The sequence below is a fragment of the Mesocricetus auratus genome, unplaced genomic scaffold (assembly GCF_017639785.1).
Source record: "Mesocricetus auratus isolate SY011 unplaced genomic scaffold, BCM_Maur_2.0 Super-Scaffold_100029, whole genome shotgun sequence".
Lineage (NCBI taxonomy): Eukaryota > Metazoa > Chordata > Mammalia > Rodentia > Cricetidae > Mesocricetus > Mesocricetus auratus.
In genome coordinates this window covers 19,518,452-19,534,021 of record NW_024429210.1, presented here as the reverse complement: position 1 = coordinate 19,534,021, position 15,570 = coordinate 19,518,452, and the positions used below count along the sequence as shown (strand labels likewise).

The 15,570-nt window shown below is 44.2% G+C and overlaps 1 protein-coding gene across 8 annotated transcripts in view; it reads left to right on the top strand.

Annotated features, from left to right (window-relative positions):
* Nucleotides 1–15,570, top strand: part of Eml6 (EMAP like 6) — a 251,358-nt gene that overhangs the window by 134,867 nt on the left and 100,921 nt on the right. For all 8 annotated transcript variants that reach the window (XR_005871731.1, XR_005871732.1, XR_005871734.1 and 5 more), the window contains exon 7: nt 1,855–1,990. Coding sequence is in view for 3 of the 8 variants with exons in the window: in XM_021227280.2 (XP_021082939.1) it covers nt 1,855–1,990 (136 nt within the window). In the remaining 5 variants the exon portion in view is untranslated. The remainder of the gene's footprint in view (nt 1–1,854; nt 1,991–15,570) is intronic.

Below are 15,570 nucleotides of genomic sequence, written 5' to 3'. Positions count from 1 at the left end.
GACGTATTGAATAAGTTAAGGTCACACTTCCTGTTTCTGCCTTTTGCTTTACAGTTAGAAGACTTCACCAAACAGTTGTAAACACTCATAAAGATTTCTCAAGTTACTTTTGTTACCTGAAAGAAAAACATATGAAATCAGGCTTCTTCATAACTATTAATTGGCTGATTAGCACTGCTCTTCAGTAGTAGTTGATACAAGACCAGAACATGTCATCACTTCCTAAATTACAGCCTGCCTGCAAGTGTCCTGGGATCTTGTTAACCTCACAGCCTTCTTCACTGGGTCCAGACTGATTCTCACCTCTTCCTCCACTTTGTGGCCAGTAGCTGGAATAGATTGGCTGTGAACAGCTGCTGTTTTTGTAGCAGAGGGTGAGGGAGAGTGTCCTCGATCTGTTGGAGTATAGGAGCATCAACTCTGTCAGCATTGTAGTCCTCAGAGAAACAGATGCCGCCTGTCACCTTTCTCTCCATTCTGTGAATACATGGCAGACGTTGCTTCTTAGCTCTTTGCTATATTTTGACACAAAGGAAAATGATGTCTACAGATGATACAATGGAAATATAAAATAGATGTCAGAGGGAAAGGCTAATAGCAATATTTACCATATACTCTGCAAGTATTGCATATAATGCCAAGTTTTGTATTTTTGTTTAAGATAATTAAATATAAGGACTAGAGAGATGGCTCAGTGGTTAAGAGCTCTTACTGCTCTCACAGACCTGGGTGCAGTTCCCGGCACCCACCTGGAACAATAGACATAAGATAAAGAATGCTAGCCGGGCATTAGTGGTGCAAGCCTTTAATCCCAGCACTCGGGAGGCAGAGGCAGGCAGATCTCTGTGACTTAGAGGCCAGCCTGGTCTACAGAGCGAGTTCCAGGGCAGCCTCCAAAACAATACAGAGAAACCCTGTCTCGAAAAACAAAAATAAAGATAAAGAATACTTTATCTCAGTGCCTCCAAATTGATTCCCCATTATTTCACTTTTTTTTAGTACTGTGGATTGAGCCCAGAGCCTTACACACTAAGCACATCTTCTATCATTAATCTGCATGCCGAGACCTCATTACTCTTATGAAGAAAACTTTAGAGAACTCAGCAAAATAGTTTGGATACTTAGAGTCTTCCCTCTCTTCTAAGGTGAAAACCATTTTTCTTGGTTCATTGCCAAACAACTCTTAAAGCAATGAAGAGGTCAGAATTTGCATTCATTCATTAAATGAGCTGCCTCAGTAATCAACTTCTCTTTACGCTAGATTTATCAATATGATGTAATAATAACAGTTTTGAATAAATCAAGTAAAAATAGTTTCCAAACTTAAAGAATCAAAGTATTTTAGACAGGAAAAGCAAGTCATCCCATAGTACTTACATGCTGACACAATGCAGTTCCAGCTTTTCTGTCTGTCACAGCACCTCCCTGAGCAGTTGAGATGGCATTTCAGACACCACTACACTTGTAAAAGGTGTGACACTCATGCCCCTAGTCTTTGGATCCATTTAGAACTTAAGTGAGACAGCTTTGTAATGTCTTTGTTTTAGAAGGCTTGGTTGTCACATACAAGAATTTGATTCTGTGTCTGCTTTAGCCAAGGTATTCATAAATAACATTTTGGCAGCAGGGTAATAATCTTATCAAATTAGATGTGTTAATGGAATTACTTTGCCTCCTGGGGTGGCTATAATTACAGTGATCTAGCTGAGGTGAAGTGTGTTGATCTGTCAGGTTTCAACAGAAAACACAGCATCTGCTTTTATTTTGTTTTGCTCTGTTGTTTATAATCAAGATTCAGCAATGGTGGCATTTATAGCAATTGCAGGACTGAGTGTTGCCTCTTCTAATCGACAGGCTGGAATCTTTAGCATGTATGCTTGTGAAGAGGGCTTTGCTACTGGTGGGCGAGATGGCTGTATACGATTATGGGACACTGATTTCAAACCAATAACCAAAATTGATCTCAGGGAGACGGAACAAGGATATAAAGGTAATATATGAGTTAATACCACATACTCTGAGTGTTACATACAATGTCAAGTTTTGTGTTTTTTTTAAGAGAATTAAATGTAAGGGTTGGAGGGGTGGCTCAGCTCTTAAGAACATTTACTGCTCTTGCAGAAAACCTGGGTACAGTTCACACCACCCACATGGAGACTAGCAACTGTCTGTAACTCCAGTTCTAGGGATCTCACACTCTCTTCTGGCTTCTGTGTGTAATAGGTTTACACACCATGAAGATATATTCAAGCAGGCATATCACCCACATAAGTAAAATTTTAAAAAGAATTAAGCATAATGTGAACTGTATATTATACTTGTTTGTATTTACCTTATTCTATGAAGACTTTAAGGGTTTGCATAAATATATGCATACAAGCCCCAGTGTTGAAAATGAGTAGATATCTTTTCTTTGGCTTGGCACAAAGATTCAGTGGTCATGTAGCAAAGGCAGAGAGTCCTGCAGTGAAGATGCTGAGTGTTTCCCCAGATGTAAAGATGTCCAGCCTCTGAAAACACATGAGTGGCCACATGTAGCATTTTACTGGCTGGGTAGATATCAGAAAACAGAGAGAAGAAAACAGGGACTATGTGTCCATGCGGTCTTCCTTAAGCAGTGTTATTTTCCATCAATCTTTACTTTTAAAGTTAGCACCTGAGAAGTGAGCCACATGTTGTGACTCTTCTTTCATGATGGCTACCTTCCTTCTTTTGCCATTCGCCATAAGAGTGTGACACAGCCCTTCTGGAGACTTCTAATACCAGACCGCAAGGGAGGTTGTAGGACTTGTTTTCCATTTCAGTCCATCATTTGGACGGGGCCAAGGTCCTTAGATTCTCTACAATAGAAGGTGGTTTGGAGCAACTTAATAAAAAAAATCAGATATATAGAAGCAAGTTAGTTTTCCAAAAGCCACATAACAAAAGCAAAACCCTTCAGCCTCTACCCCGTGAGCACCTGCCAAGTGTGGAGGGTTAAAGAAGTGGCCCCCAAAGGGAGTGGCACCATTAGAGGTGTGGCTTAGCTGGAGGAAGTGTGTCCCTGTGGAGGCAGGCCTTAATATGCTCAAGCCACACCCAGTGTCTCAAGACCACTTCCTGTTGCCTGCTGGTCCAGATGTAAGAACTCTCAGCTCCTTCTCCAGCACCACATCTGCCTTCATGATGCCTTGCTCCCCGCCATGACAGTAATGGACTAAACCTTTGAATGTAAGCTACCACAATTAGACGTTGTCCTTTATAAGAGTTGCCATGGTCATGGTGTCTCTTCACAGCACTGTAAACCCTCGCTAACACAGAGTGTGGGGTGAGCCAGGGTGGAAAGGAGGCGGGGAAGGAGTGGAGCAGACAGAGGGAGGCAGAAGCACAGCCAGTCCTCACATCTGTCCCCCATAGAAATCCAGCTCTCTGCTCTGCCTATTCCTTGCCTCAAAACAGAAGGGGAGCAGATTTAGGCAAAACAGCATTGGGGCGTTCTTGCTCTTGGAGTGACTCCAGCAATTTCTAAATTTTAATGCAAAAATTTCATATACTCGCCTCCTCTAATAACTCAGTTGTCAGACATGAAGAAAGAGTCTTAAACTAAGATAAAAAACTACTTTAGGGAAATGATATAACTGTTACAGAGATAAACTGCTAATCGATGCTCTTAAATTCATGCAGTCAGCTTTGAGCATTTGGTTTCTAGTAATAGCAGTAACTCTGCTTTGACCTGAGTATGGACCAGCTTGCCAGATGGGTCACACTCTCATAAATTAGAAACATCAAAGACAGGGCCGATTCTTAGGGCTCTGCCCTCCCCACCCGTTAGTAAAATAAGATATACCTCCACAGTCAAAGGAACTCTAGTCCTTTAGTTACACCAATAATTCCAATGATTTTTTTTCCATTTTTCGAGACAGGATTTCTTTGTGTAGCCCTGGCTGTCCTGGAACCAGGCTGACCTTGAACTTACAGAGATCCTCCTGCCTCTACCTCCCGAGTGCTGGGATTAAAGGCACCCTCACCACCCAAAGTGAACAGATTTTTTTACTGACTGGGTGTTCAACACCTTTATATAAATCTGCAACTGAATCCACACAAAATCTTTAATTTGCAGTTTTGAAAACCAAACAGGTTAGAACTGAAAGATTGCTTTTATGACTAGTTTGGCAACAAAACCTGATCTGAACTGGAGTAAAGCTGTTTACTGTCCTCATAATGTAAATAATCATATCCAGCTGGTCATGGTGTTGTACATCTGAAACCCCATCACTTGGGAGGTGAAGGGAAGAGCTTGTGATTTTGAAGCCAGACAGGGTTCCTGGTCAAGACTTTGTCTTAAGAGAAAGGGGTAAAATGAAATATATTATTCAAGGTATTGCTGCTTCAGATCCCTTTGGACACATGAATCCAAAATCCTAAACCTTTGAGAGGTGTGTGTTTCAGGGAATATAAATTCTGGAGTTTTCAAGATGGGAGAGAGATTGGATGTTAGTGAGAGCCACTCCGTCAATTCTTAGTGGACGAGGAGACGGAAGCCCAGGGTTGGAAACAAACAGCCAGCCGGTCACAGACAGGGCCCTAACTCATCTCATGTTGCCTCTTATTTTTAAAGTAAATTGATGATCCAGGTGAAACAATGAAGGACTATTATGGTTGTCAAGACAAGGTAAGAATAATTCCTAAAGTGTGCCAGCCAAAGTGAATTACTTCATTGTGACAAATATTTTGACCTAATTCTTTTATAGTGTAAAGGGAATATGGTAATTATTCACCCAACACAAGATGTATTGTTTATCCATTCAAAAAACATGCACTAAGCATTTGCTGAGACGTGAGCCAAAGGGCCACATAAGCAGTTATGAGAAGCCTACTTGAGTTGTTATTACGTTTTTCAGGGGAGAGCTATATTTTTAATTACAAGCACACATAGTAAATAGTTGTTGTGTCTAATGAGCTGTGAACTATGAATCCAAAGAAATCTGCATCGGGAAAATCATAGAGCAGGAGATGGAGGCTAGGGCTGTGGTCCACAGGACACAGGGTTTTCTTTCTTAGCTTGGCACCGTATTCCTTGCCCCCTTGCTGATCTGCACCATCACTGATCACATGGATTTTAACAGTTGCCTTATCACGTGTGTCCCTGCGTTGATTGTTCTCTGCCCAGTGGCTTTAAGAATTGTTTCATGTTTACACAAACCAGGTCACATTCCTTCTTTTTCAAAACCCCCCAATGACTCCCCACTTTCCTCAAACACTCAGAGTCCTCATGGCGGCCTCACAGCCCCTGCTTCTTCCTTGCTTTCACCGCTGGCTCTCACCTTGTCCTCTGTCTGCAAAGACCCTCCTCAGCTTGAGTCTCTGCTCCAGGGAACCCTGAAGTGATTGACCTTACTTGCAATTACATTCTACTTCAGCCCCTGGGCACTTCCAACCCCTCCTTCCAGATGTGCTGATGCATACCTTGTAGCATACAGTACAGCTCTGTGAAATGTCCATGGCCCTCGTTCTGTCAACTGGACCGAGAATCTCTTCTTCCCTGATGCTTCCAGAGGGCTTATGATAGTCCTAGCATGCGCTGGAGACTTCATCTCAGATGAGTGAAGACCACATTCTAACTGGAGAGTATGGCCTGAGGGGAAACAAGTGGCAGCCCAGCTTAAGGAAAAACGCGTAGCTAGGCTTCTTCATGACAACCTGCTGAGTTTACCCTTAGCCCCCAAGGACTTGGGCAGAAGGTCCTAGCATGGAGTTAGGGAGTGAGGACTGTGCTTATGTTACCAGTTGTCAAGGTTCTCTACCCAGGTAGAAACTGTCACTAGGCCAAGAGAAGCTTTCCTGTGTTGGTCTCCTGCAGCTTTTGCTCGTTGTGCCGTTTGGCAGCATCCAGTGTTGGCAGTTGTGGGGACAACAAGTAGTGCGCCTGGTGTTATAGTCCCCGCGCAGGCCCTCGGCGTCCACGGTTTGTTAACTCTGGCCACTTACAGCACTTGGCATGGGGTTTGAGATCCTTGGCCCTACAAACTTAACAGCTCCCTGAACTCTCTCCCGGGACCAGAGCCCACGCTTTATCCTCTGGGTCCTTACAGCCTTTCGCTTTCTTCAGTCTCTGCGGTCTTCTCTCTCGCTCTCTCCCTGCCCCATCACCCCTCCCCATCTTTTCCTGGTGGCTCTTGAGATGCTCGCTTGTCTTCAGCTCACTGCTTGACACTTCTGCAGCTCAGCCTGCGGAAAGCTCAGAGCTGCTGCTCGGAAGCCTCTGCTGTTGTCACCCATCTGCTGTCTTTGCTGCTCCTTTCTTGTGTCACGGTTCAGCCCAAACACTGAGAGTAAGAAAAGACCACTTGGCAGGAACCTTTGTTGACTCTAATGCTACAACACCAGAGTTGAAAGCACAGGACAGTTTTACCAGCCAATCTGCTACGTGAGCCTGAGCAGTATGCTTTTCTCGCCCAAGTAGGAGTGTCTGGACCAATCACAGCCTTGCCTCTTCAGCACTATTTATAGCCATAGAGGTTTGTGTTTGCACCAGTCACAGTTTTGCAAGTCTGATACACTTTTTCAAACACCATTGTCTACAGCTGCATCTTCAGAAGCCTGGGCAACCAGCTGATGGTTGTGTAGTTTCTCAGGGCATCTGTACTATGTCTAAGGTGACAGATACTGTATTAGGATGGGTCATCCAACTGTCCTTTGATTAGTAGTCCTTTTGTTTAAGACAGGCAGGGCAATGGGAGAGTCCAATAGCTGTCAGTTAGTGAGTGAAATTTTCCCTAGTGTCTTTTCTTATTTACAGGAACGTGAACATCAGGACTGATTACCGTAAGAATTTGAAGAACTGACCACTAACACTAATAGTGACTTTAGAAGATTTTCAAAGACCTGTCTATTGTGGGTCTTTGTTATCTGTCTCCCTCAGTTGTCCACTGCATCAGTTACTTTTCTATTGCTGTGACAAAACCCTGCGACCAAGGCAGTTTATAGAGGAAAAGGTTTATTTAGGCTTACAGTTCCTCAGGGTTAGAGTCCATGATGGTGGAACAAAGGCTTGGAGGCAGAAGTAGGAATCTGAGTGCTCATATCTTGAACCACAAGCATGAAACAAGGTGTAAACTGGAAATAGTGTGAACCATGATGAACTCTCAAAGCCGACCCCCAGTGTCATATCTCCTCCGGTAAAACCATACCTCCTAAGTCTCCCTGAACAGTGCCACCAACTTCAGACCGAGTGTGAGAATGCCCAAGACTGGGGAACATCTGATCCAAAATAATACACCCACTTGGAGCACTCTCCATATCCAAGGCAGAGTGGGAGGGTGGAACAGGAGGAGGTGGGGACTGCTTCTTCTTCACTGCTGTTAGCTTTGACTAGTTTGTTCCCAGGACGCCTCAAGGATCATATAGCACAGCATTTTCTTTTCTTTTTTTATAATAACTTTTTTATTTAACTTTTTACACATGTTCCTCCCAGTTCCCTCTCCCTCTCCTCCTCCCCCACCCCTCCAACCCTCTCAGCCATCCACCCCACTCCATCCCCCCTCCACTCCCCAGGGAGGGTAAGACTTTCCATGAGGGATTTTCTGAGTCTATCACATCATCCAGGGCAGGGACTAGGTCCTCCCCCATGTGACCAGGCTGAGAGAGCATCCCTCCATGTGGAATGGGCTCCCAAAGTCCATTTGTTTGCCAGGAATAAATACTGATCTACTCTCCAAGGTCCCATAGATTGCCGAGGCCTCCTCTCTGACACCCAGGTTGGGGGTAGGGGGTGGTCTGGATCAGCCCCATGCTGGCCCCTCAGTCATCAGTCTGGGGTCCATGTGTTCCCCCTTGTTTAGCTCAGCCTCTGTGGGTTTCACCAGCCGGGTCTTGATTCCTTTGCTCATCACTCCTTTTTGTAACTGGGTTCCAGGAGTTCAGTTCAGTTTTTATCTGTGGGTGTCTGCCTCTGCTTCTGTCAGCCACCGGATGAGGACTCTAGGATGGCACATAAGGCAGTCATCAATCTCATTATCAGGGGAGGGCATTTAAGGTAGCCTTAATGCCCGTTGGTGTTATTATTGTAGAACTCTGAAAATCTCACTAATGCCAGATTTCTCCTCCAACATATAATGGCTCCTTCTACCCATATCTATCACCATGCACAAAACTTAAGTCCAAATGGATCAAAGACCTCAATATCAATCCAATCACACTGAATCTTGTAGAAGAGAAAGTGGAAAGTACCCTTGAACAAACTGATACAGGAGACCTCTTCCTGAACATAACATCAGTAACAAGACACTGAGATAGACAATTAATAAATGGGACCTCCTGAAACTGAGAAACTTCTGCAAGGCAAAGGACACAATCAACAATACAAAAAGGCAACCCACAGAATGGGAAAAGATATTCATTAACTCCACATCTGACAGAGGGCTGATCTCCAAAATTTACAAAGAACTCAAGAAGCAAGTCTCCAAAACACCAAAGGATCCAATTAAAAAGTGGGGTACAGAACTAAATAGAGAATTCTCAATAGAGGAGACTGAAATGGCTGAGAGACCCTTGAGGAAATGCTCAACATCCTTAGCCACCCGGGAAATGCAAATCAAAACAACTCTGAGATACCATCTCACTCCCATCAGAATGGCTAAAATCAAAAACACTAATAACAGTTTATGCTGGAGAGGATGTGGAGAAAGGGGAACACTCCTCCACTGCTGATGGGAGTGCAAACCATCAGCCACTTTTGAGATCAGTATAGAGATTCCTCAGAAAAATGGAAATCAGTCTACTACAAAAATCCAGCAATTCCACTCTTAGGCATACACCCAAAAGATGTACGCTCACACAATAAGGACATCTGCTCAACTATGTTCATAGAAGCATTATTTGTAATAGCCAGAACCTGGAAGCAACCTAGATGCCCCTCAAGTGAAGAGTAGATAGAGAAAATGAGGTACATCTACACAGTGGGAAAAACAATGGAATCCTGTAATTTGCAGGCAAATGGATGGCACTAGAAGAAACCATCCTGAGTGAGGTAATCCAGTCACAAAAAGACAAACATGGTATGTACTCTCTCATATATGGATTTTAGACATGGAGCAGGGGATTGCCAGCCTACAATCCCAGTGCCAGTGAGTCTGGGAAGCAGGGAGGACCCTAAGAGAGATACGCATTGTAACCCAGAGAAGGGGAATGGGACTAGATCTCCTAATTGGATTGGGAGGGGGGAATGGGAGGGGAGAGGGAGATGGGAGAAAGAGAGGGAAAGAAGAGGAGGGGAGAGGAGGACACGGGGAAGCAGGAAGGTTGAGTCAGGGTAAGACTAGAGGAGAGAACGATGAGAGATACAGCATTTGGCATGGTCTTGAGACATTTCTGATTGTAAAAGCTTCACAAGTTTTAGGGTGGTTGTGGGTAGAGGTCAGGGATGTTACCAAACGGCTGTACTGGCCAGGACAGGCCTGCAAAGAACTGGCTCCAAGTGCTGCAGTGGAGAAGTCCACAGTAGATATTCAAAGACCAGCTCTCAAATCTGAGGACCTCTGTTTACAAAGAAATGTGACCAGCACAGCCCTGTCTCCAGACCTCTGGGGTGGGGGTTTCATCCTTCTCCTCTCCTCCCCTCCCCTTGGCTTTTGTCTTTCTCTGGCCAGTTCCATGTGATAGCAATTGTAAATCATGCTGCATTAAACATAGGTATGCAATATTTCTGCCGTCTGTTGGTTTCATGTCCTTTGAATATTTTAGAAGTAAGATAGCTAGATCATATGATAGTTCTACTTTAAGTTTTTTAAGAACCTCTTCAATGTTTTCCATACTGGCTGTACTAATCTACATTGCTGGCAATAATGAATAACAGCTCCCTTTTCTCATGAACATTTGTTATTTATTTTCTGTAACAGCTGTCCTAAGCAGGCTTATCATTGTGGTTTCAAAATGCATTTGCCTAGTACCTAATAATAGTGAACATTTTTATACATTTGTTGGCTATTAGATTTTTTTGAAAAGTGTCTGTTCAGATCATTTGCCCACTTTAAAAGTAAATTACTTGAGTTTTTTGGTCTTTTAGTTCCCTGTGTATTCTGGATATTAACCTTTTGTCAGATAAATAGCTGGCAATGACGTACTCGTGTTTCTGCTGCTTGTCTCTTTGCTCAGTTGATTTTTTCCTTAGCTGTACAGGGTATTTCAATTTTGTACATCCCTGTTTGTGATTTTTCTTTTCTTCTGTAGTTTCAGATCTTATATTTAGGTTTTGACCCATTTTGAGTCAATTTTTGTTTTAAAATGAGAGACAGTAGTCAAGTCTCAGTCCTTGACACTGAATATTCAGTTCTCCAAAACCACTATTGAAGAGATTGGTACCTATTTTGAGAATCAGTTGACTAGTTTGTTTCAGAGGTCTCTTTGGTTTCGTTCATCTGCTTGTTTTCATGCAAATGCTTTGCCACAGTAGCTCTCTGGTGTGACTTGAAATCAGACAGTATGATGCTTTATGTTTTGTTCTCTTTGTTCCTTCCAAAAGAATGGACTGCCTCTGGCCTGGCTGGAGACACGATATTCCCATTCCTCCAAAGGATAGAACATTACATACTGCTGCCTTTTTTCTTAAGAGTTAAGCCAACTGGACCTATCAATCAACTGTAGGAGTCTACCTCACTGGAAATCTGAATCACCAAAGCCGTGCTCAAGAGATGGGAGGAATAAGTATCCCCTTAATGAGATAATATGTTTATTCTTCCCAGAAAACCTTCTTCCCTGTAATCACACACAGGGTCTCCACTGTGTGGCTTCTGAATTCTAACTCAGAAAAGAACCTAATGTAAAGGGAAGCCTTCTCGCCAGCCTGATTCCAGAGCCGCATGAGTCCCAAATAAACACACAGGAGGCTATATTAATTATGAAGCTGTTGGCCTTGCTTGTTTCTTATTGGCTAGCTCTGACTTAAGTAATTACCCCATAATTGTTAATCTAAGTATGTCTCTTACCGGAGAAGTTTCCGGGCTTCCTACTCCATGGCGTTACATCTTGACTCCCTGTTTTTCTCCTTCCCAGAGTCCTCCTGGACTCCTAGTCCCACCTATCTTGGTTCCCTATTGGCCAACAGTGCTTTATTGACATATACACAGGCCTTCCCCCATCAACCTAACTTCTTCTTATGGATGCTGACCAAAATGTTTCCCAAGATACTCCGGGATTTCTCCCCTATCACCTTCAGCCATGCAGTTCCTTGCCAAACCTCTATTACTGAACCTCTTCCTTTCTTGGACCCTCATTCAAAAGGCCTGACTCCGTTTCTCTTTTCATCTCCTCCCTCCCAGCAGTTGCCAAGGGTTAGCTGGCCTGCTGTGTTACTTTCCCCTCTAATAAAACTGTGCTCAAGCTTCCTTATGAGTCTGTTTCTAAACCTTTTACTAAAGAGTCTAAGAACCCCACAAAGGGAACCCCGAATTCTCTAACAACAGTATAAGTTACAGTGTCTACTTTATCATTTATGGTTTTATTTACTTAGCTCTCCTCTCTTGCTTATTGCTGCATCTAGCTAGCCTTGGGTCCTGGAACCCTGACAAGGGAATGGAAAACAACAGACGCACAAACAGTAAAGCCAGGATCCCATGCCATTCACTGCTGCTCCCGCTGCCACAGGGAAGCCTAGCATGTTTATGGCTAGAAGATCTGTTTCCTTGGAGCCAGCCACCACCTCATATAATCTGTCTGCCTCTGCTTCCACAGAGATTCCTGCCCAGTCTCGTGTTCCTAGCGACTTTAGCAGTATCAGATATGTGTTCCCTTACATGAAGTGAGCCTTGAGTGAAATTAAAACCTGTTTGATGCTTCAGGGTATCTTACAGGCGGATTGAGGGTTAGTAGCGGCTGATGTCGATGGCTGCTCTACTTCAGCACCATGCGTGGTAGTTGAGCATTCAATTTCTTCATGTTCAGTGACTCTCCACCACATTGTTTTTTGAGACAGGGTTCCTCACTGAAACTGAAGGTCACCTATTAGCTAGCCTGGCTGGTCAGTGAGCCCTGGTATCCTTCTGTCCCTGTCTCCCATGCTGGGATTGTAGGTGTGTGCCTCCATGCCCACGTAGGTGCCAGGAATCTGAACTTGCTGCCCTCGCATGGCAAGCGCTTTGGTCCACTGGGTCATTCTCAGTCCAGTGTAATGTGAAGTTTCTATGTGGTGTTCTCAGGGCCCACAGATGATTTTCTGGAAGCCATTATGGTTCACAGAGTTGATAATGTCTCCTCCTAAATCACCACTGTCCCTGGGCTCAAGGCTGTCTGTGGAGACCCTGACTTCCCACCCACAGTGCTTGCTTGTTAGGTTTTTCAAAAAGCTGTGTGGGATTTTTGCCCTGACTCGAGAAGCCTTGGCTTTTCTACTGTACCATGGTGGAGTTTTCAACCTCAGTTGAAGAACCACTGTGGATAGCACTGTATCTGGGTATGGGAGGAAAAGTTTTTCAGTCTTGGCTTAGCTACACTTAACTATGCCAGGGTGGGGGACAGGTGACAGCGTCCTCAGAGCCCCTGGATGACTTCTCGTGGGGTGAGAGTCTGACCCACACACAGAAAATTGTTCTAGATTGAGACATGAACTTTAAAAAAGACCCCACAATGCACAAAGACCTGCTGTTAGAATAATAACATATGATGATCATTAGTTTCTCAGATGTTAGGCTCCAACTAGGTCCAGCATTGGTACTGAAGCCTCACAGTGCTGTGAAGTGGGAGTGCATGTGTCACCTTCACTTAGAGCTCCTGGTGTCCCTAGCTAAGAGGGCCGGAGTGTAACTCCTTCTGTTGCACTAACTAGTGAATGGTAAGCACTGCCAGAGTGTAACTCCTTCTGTTGCACTAACTAGTGAATGGTAAGCACTGCCAGAGTGTAACTCCTTCTATTCCATTAACTAGTGAATGGTAAGCATTGCCCTTTAATAATGAGGCTGTGTTGTTGTCAAGTCATCCTGGAGACTATAGCAGAGAGCACTGGAAGGATGTTGTTCTCTGTTTCTAAAGGAATATGAAACGAGGGCAAAGGGCAATTAAGAATTCCACATGGAGGGATGCTCTCTCAGTCTGGACACATGAGGGAGGGCCTAGGCCCTGCCCCAGATGAGATGACAGACTTTGGAGATCCCTTGTGAAGGGCCTCACCCTCTCTGGAGAGTCGAGTGGGGATTGGGTGGGGGCTTGATGAGATTGGTAGGGGGCGGGGAGGAGGGGAGGGAGAGGGAGCTGGGACTGACATGTGAAGCAAGCTTGTTTATAATTTAAATAAAAAAATATTGGTTTCTGCCTTAGGGGATTTTTCAGGTGTGGTTGGGTAGTCTGCTCTCTACTGCCATCTGCTGTCCACATGTACCAAGCTCAGGCCAGAGTTCTATCTTTCTCCATGTAGTGCGTGTGTATAGTGCATGGACTCCAACATCTCACACCACCACATGTCGATAACACCCACAGTGTGCACCTCACATCAGAAGGACGTTTCTGTGGCTCTGAGTAATGAGAGCACTTTTCCTGCTCTTCATTTCGCTACCAGCGGGTTTCTAACCTTATTCTAAATAGTAGCTTGTTTCCTGACTCCCAGGCAGAAGATAAAGAAGCAAGGACAGCTTTATTAGTCCTGGGTGCAATGGCTGCCTTAGCCAGCCAGCCAGCTAGGACGTGACTCCAGTCCTGTTCTCTGCGCTTATGTCAGGGCAGTGAGACGCCAAGCCTGGGGAGACAGCAGAATGAAGTCTTTCGACCGTGTCAGGGTCTCTCAGAATGGCCTGAGGGAGGCTGCAAGGCTCTGCACGCCACTGGGCACAGGGGTTTAGAAGAGACAAGTGGGTGTGACCAAGAACTAGAATCTGGCTCTCTCACTGATGTGTTCTTGGGAAGTCATTTCTGTTTAAAATGGTTATCTCAGAAAAGTGACCCAGTGTCACTAAGGGCCCTTAGAGTAGGCTAGTGTGATATGACCAAAGATAGGACAGGAGTGTGTGTGTGTGGAGAGCCCGAGTTGGTCTCTGAGAGGAAATGCCCACTAAGCGTGTTGTAAGTGACAAAAGTGTACTGTCACCTTTCCTCTCTTGCCCCCCTTCCATCTCTCCTCTTCCCCCTCCTTTTTCCTGTTTCCTCTCCACTTTTCCCTCCATGTCCACCTACCCACCGTCTCGTCAGTGCAGCCTCTTGCTTTTGCTAAGCGTTGTTTCCCTACTAAACTGGTTTCTTCACTGAAGGCTCCCCACCCCAGGAAATCTATAAAAACACAGATTGTGAGACGCAGACTGAAAGCAGGCAGGAGCCTCTGTTTCCTGTGTCTTAAAGTAAATTCTGAAGTCCTCTCCCAGCCACATCCCTGGAACCCCTCCTAGGAATTCCCTGAATGCAGTCTGAAAATACTGGGTGCCACGTAAGTTGGCAATCTCATCAGTCTTGGCAGAGTTGAAAATTCATCTTGGTTTCTGAGGCCACGCCCCCACTGCATGTGTGTGTGTGTGTGTGTGTGTGTGTATGTGTGTGTGTGTATACATGTGTGTGTGCTAGTGTTGATGTTGGGTGTTTTCTCAATTACTCTCTGCCTTATTTTTGATACAGGGGTTCTCACTAAACCCAGTGCTCACTGATTTTGATAAGCTGACCAGCAAGCCCCAGGACCCTTACAGCTCCTCAGAGTTGAGATTAAAGACGTGTGACATTGTGTGCAACTTTTTACGAGGGCGCTAGGAATCAAACTCAGGTTCTTATGCTTGCACAGCAGCTACATTACCAACTGATGATTTCTCAGCCCCTCTTGAGCTGCTTTTAAAAAAGACAAAGGTCTTTTCTGAACTCCTTCTCTCTCCAACCATGTTTGCCAACTGTCAGGCGAGGAGACTTATCTCACACACAAATAGCTTTGTGCCAAGGGAAGGAAGGAGGCAGGGAGCGAGACCAGAAAACAGACAAACTATCTCCTGCACCTTTTGAAGACAACAGAACAGGACTACAGTGAAGGGTTAAGAAATCATAAATCATAAATCTGTTTTGCTTGTGTCCCATGTGATGTGGCATTACTTGTGTATTTTCAAAACTAGATTTTAAAAAATTTATTGACATCAAGAGTTAATTTTATTATCTACAAAAGATGTACCTGGCATAGTTTTTATTTATCAGTTAAGTCACAAGATTGCCCAGGACCACAAGCACACATATGGCTGAGAATAAAGAGCTTCTGGAGGGATGGTTGTCATTGAGGGGCTGGTTTCAGACAGCTTAGGGAAGCACAGAGGTCCTGTGCACCCCCTCTTCATACAGCACCCCACCTACAGGGACGGTTCATGTGAGGGATCTGTCTTGGTTATGTGTAGTTCATGGTTTTTGAAAAATGCATAGTGCTGTATATAAAGCAATTTAATGATCCATTTATTCCTCATCCTAAAACTTCCATTTCAAAATACTGTTAGTAGAATTTTGTGGTAAGTTTTCGTGAAAATTTTGACATTAAAATTATACTTTTGGCCAATACATATTTTACAATATAAAAACTTAATTATTTTACATTTTTCCTTTTACTTTCCAAGAGGTTCAAATTTGGATGATAAATTGCAAAGTCTTCATAAT